Here is a 4281-nt window from a genome sequence, read left to right as displayed (position 1 = left end):
TGTTAAGAAAATTTTGTGGTTTTATTGTATCATGAGGCATTGAAACATCCGAACAAATCAATATCGGGCGGTGAGGCAGCTGCTTTCTCCTTCACTTCTTTGGGTTACTAGAGCAACTTGTCAGTAGATTAAAAAAAAAAAAAAAAAAGACAACCTTTTGCATTACTTAAGTCTTTCCAAGGCATGCGCTGGTACAACACAAACTTCTCCTGTCTAGCATCCAAACATCATGCACAATACCTCGGTAGCAGCCGCGCACTGCACCCGCTCCCACCGCGGCCCTGCTCGTTTGTGTATGATATTTGGAGCATCTGGAGGAGTGTGAATAGTATCAGGAAGAGGAGGGAGGAGGAAACAGCATGAGTGCCTGGCTGGGAGGAGGTCAGCCGAAGTTGTGCAGGGCAAGCCTGAACATGTCATTGGTGCAAACCCAAGCATCGTTGATGTTCTTTAAGAGGAACATCTGGTGGAACCCCATGATGGGGTCTTCATCAGCCTGTGAGGAGAAAGAAAATGCTTCAGTTAGTGAGCCTAAGAACAGGAAGGTGGTTCAGGGGTAGGGGAACAGGACAAACAATGCCGACTTTGGGATCAGACCCTAGTGTCTTGGACTTAACTTCCAGTATAGCCACGGGATACTTGTGAACATGAACTGATATAATATACTGGGCACACAGGGGGCACAGATGGCAGTTCACGCTGCTGCACGCACCTGAACCACCCAGTAAGTCACCAGTGAGCTACTGCAACAAAGCTCAGAGCTCCTATGTCTAGGCACAGTGATCAACTTGAGAGACTCCTGCACTGCTCACCACAGACCTTACAGTACCTAAAAACCAAGCAATCTTAGTGTCTGTCTGATTACCATGCCAGGTAGTCCAATTAGGAGAAACTATGCCCACTACTGACTGTGACCAGGTGACTGAGAAAAGGCTCAAAAGTGAGTTCACACTATAATCACACCTCTACAGGGCAAAAATGAAGCAATGCCACCAGGCAATGTTTCCTGTCACGTCATATATAACATTTGCAACGAGAAAAGAAAGGCAAAACACCTTCAGCCAAACTGCAGATGACCGGGATGAAGCCTAGTTAGGGTAGGAGCCCACTTACCCAGCTCAGTATCTAACATTGTTGGGTTTTCTAAGAGTTATCATGAGCAAGAAGGCAAATCAGTCTTTTGGGGATTCTGAGTTGGACAAAAACACCAGAATTAACCTGAAGCCAGGTAGGAATGGGCAACAATTACTGACCCTAGCTTAGAAAGTGGGCACTGAGTCCCCCGGAGAGACTATTTCACTCAAAAGGGCCTATTTGAGCACAAACTCTGGACAGGGCACGTTGGGCAGGCAGTAAAAACTGACAGGAAAGTCCAGGCCAGAAGGCAGGTCCCACTGGGTCCACGGCAGAGGCCTAGAGGCCTCCTCTCTCTGTCCTTGTATTCAACTCAGAAGGCCCCACCTAGCATAGGGAGAAGGCATACAGGCCTTCAGAGCCCCATGGTGACACAGGTCCAGGAGACTGAGACCTGGTCAAGGGGGAACCAATTTGTCCTGCTTTGGGAAGGAGGAGAGGCTTTTTTGGAAACTCAGAATCTGGCTTCAGTCTGCTGGAGCATAATAGTAGGAGTTCCTGGGAGAGTTCTTGGGGGACAGAGGAGCTTAAGGCTTTGAAGAGGACAGGTCTTGAGAAGAAGGGAGGAAGAGTGCAAAGAGGAGCAGGAGTTCTGGGAATCTGCTTTGCTCAGCAGGTGGAGGAGCCAGCGGCCAGCTCAGGGAGTGGGAGCATGGACTCAAGACAGTGACTGCGACTCAGCACCCAGCTAGCTGGCCCCTGAAGGGCCAGCTGCCAGCAGAAAGCCTACCTACATTTCAGGGCAGTACAGAAGCCCGACAGCTTGACACCACAGCTCCACCCTGCTCCTATATCTCTTGTCCCTTTTCCAAAAAGGCTCTAGACCAATACTCTCCAACAGTACTTTCTGTAACAACACAAACAGTCTGGGAACCTAGGTGGCTCAGCTGGTTAAGCACCTGACTCATGATTTCTGCTCAGGTAGTGATCTCATGGGTCGTGAGAGTCGTAAGATCAAGCTCCGTGTCAGGTTTTGCACTCAGTGGGGAGTGTTCTCAGTATCTTCCCACTTTCTCTCTCTCTCTCCCTTCCTCTACCCCTCCCCCCACTCGAGCACATTCTCTCAAATAAGTAAATCTTAAAAAAACAAACAAACTGGGGGCACCTGGGTGGCTCAGTTGGTTAAGTGACTGCCTTCGGCTCAAGTCACGATCCCGGAGTCCCAGGATCGAGTCCCACATCGGGCTCCCAGCTCCATGGGGAGTCTGCTTCTCCCTCTGACCTCCTCCCCTCTCATACTCTCACTCTCTCTCTCAAATAAATAAATAAAATCTTAAAAAAAGAATTATATCTGCACTGTCCAATAGGCCGCCATAAGGGCTATGAGCACTTAAAACATAGCTAGTTCAACTGAGAAACTCCATTGTAACTTTATTTCATTTTAATTAATATAATTTTAAAACTAACATATAGGGGCACCTGGGTGGCTCAGTGGGTTAAAGCCTCTGCCTTCGACTCAGGCCATGATCCCAGGGTTCTGGGATCAAGCCCCACATCGGGCTCTCTGCTCAGTGGGGAGCCTGCTTCCCCCCCCCCCCCCCGCCTCTCTGCTAACTTGTGATCTCTGTCAAATAAATAAATAAAATCTTAAAAAAAATAAGAAATAAAACTAACATTAAGGGGCACCTGGGTGGCTCAGATGATTAAGCATCTGCCTTTGGCTCAGGTCATGATCCCAGAGTCCTCAGATCAAGCCCCACACAGGCCTCCCTGCTCGGTGGGGAGTTTGCTTCTCCCTCTCCCTCTGCCTTTCTCCCTGCTTATGCTCTCCTCTCTCTCTGTCTCTGTATCTCTCTCAAATGAATAAATAAAAATCTTGAAAAACAACTATCATTAAAATTAAAATGTAATTTAATAATGTGACTAGAGGTTGTTATTGTACTGAATTATACAGCTCTAGATGCTCTGGGTGTCCCTTGAGAAGCAGGTCACACCACAGAGAAGGCTGGGGTGCAGGGCTCTTCTCTGCCGCCCACTCCTCCCTACCACCAGTATTATGAGGCAGCACTACTTGCCTTGAGCTGGCCCACAACCATGCTGATGATGCAGCTATCTGGCGTGGGCTGATGGTCCTGTGCCGTGATGCTGTGCTGGATTTTCTGGAACGGAAGGCTCTGCAAAAGAAAGAGTGCGCAGCGCGCTGCAGCCAGCAGGGCAGGGAAGTAGCCGCTTATAGCACGGCCCTGGCCCTTACTTACAGACAGCTTCTCCACAATAGCAGCTTTCCCCTGGAACTGCTGTCCTTCCCACGTAAGGCATGATGCGTCAATCTGAAACCCAGAAAACATGGGGTTAGGGCCTTGTTTGGGAAAAAATGAGTCCAAGCTTCAGTTTCCTTATTGGTGGAGAAAAGAACTGAAAGTAGCTTCCATACTTTACACTATTAACAATCTCTTTAATTATTCCCTATCTTCCCAGAGCCCAGGCTCTGAAACACTAAGAAAATATAAATGTATTTAGTAAGCTCGTTACCAGTTTTTATTCAAGAAGTTATATGGCCTCTGATATGCCTGAGCCCCAGGCTGGCTATACAGAGCCAAGGCTCAGCCCAAAGTCATCCTGCTGTGTGGTCAGTCAGCACCAGTCCTAGTAAAGCCCACAAGAAATAAGGAAACAACCTATATTCATCACCATCTCTAGAGCTTAGGCTAAGTTCTACTGAGGCCATTCCCATGGGGACATCCATAGGATCAGGGAAGGACGGAAGCTGACAAGGCCTCCCAAGGCCTAGCCTGGGACCCTCCCTTCCATCAACATGCAATCCATTAGCTTTCTCCCCTTCCCTCCAGATCTCCCCTGCCACAGCTTTCAGGGGCAGAACTCAAAAGTGCCTCTGCCACTTACCAGCTATAACATTTGGCAAGCCACTTATTTTTCTGAGTCTGTTTCCTGATTTTATATAAATTTTTTTTTAAAGATTTTATTTTTTTGTCAGAGAGACACAGCAAGAGAGGAACACAAGCAGGGGGAGTGGGAGAAGGAAAAGCAGGCTTCCCGCTGAGGAGGGAGCCCAATGTGGGGCTCGAATCCAGGACCCTGGGATCATGATCTGAGTCGAAGACAGACTCTTAAAAACCGAGCCACCTAGGCACTCCTATTTTTATATATATATATATATATATATATATATATATATATATATATATA

General features: G+C 47.7%; 1 protein-coding gene across 3 annotated transcripts in view; it reads right to left on the bottom strand.

Moving 5' to 3' along the window:
* The window catches only part of LOC111152937 (nuclear transport factor 2), a 16025-nt gene continuing 11744 nt past the window's right edge, over nucleotides 1-4281 (bottom strand). For all 3 annotated transcript variants that reach the window (XM_022511682.1, XM_022511681.1, XM_022511683.1), the window contains 3 exons: nucleotides 3333-3404; nucleotides 3150-3248; nucleotides 1-496 (listed from right to left, as the gene is read on the bottom strand). In XM_022511682.1, the coding sequence (XP_022367390.1) occupies nucleotides 383-496; nucleotides 3150-3248; nucleotides 3333-3404 (285 nt within the window). In that variant the 3' untranslated portion in view covers nucleotides 1-382. The remainder of the gene's footprint in view (nucleotides 497-3149; nucleotides 3249-3332; nucleotides 3405-4281) is intronic.

This window comes from Enhydra lutris, unplaced genomic scaffold (assembly GCF_002288905.1).
Source record: "Enhydra lutris kenyoni isolate GAN:26980312 unplaced genomic scaffold, ASM228890v2 scaffoldscaffold30, whole genome shotgun sequence".
NCBI classification, from domain to species: domain Eukaryota; kingdom Metazoa; phylum Chordata; class Mammalia; order Carnivora; family Mustelidae; genus Enhydra; species Enhydra lutris.
The sequence above is the reverse complement of the archived record's forward strand: the minus strand, read 5'-3'. Positions and strand labels throughout refer to the sequence as shown.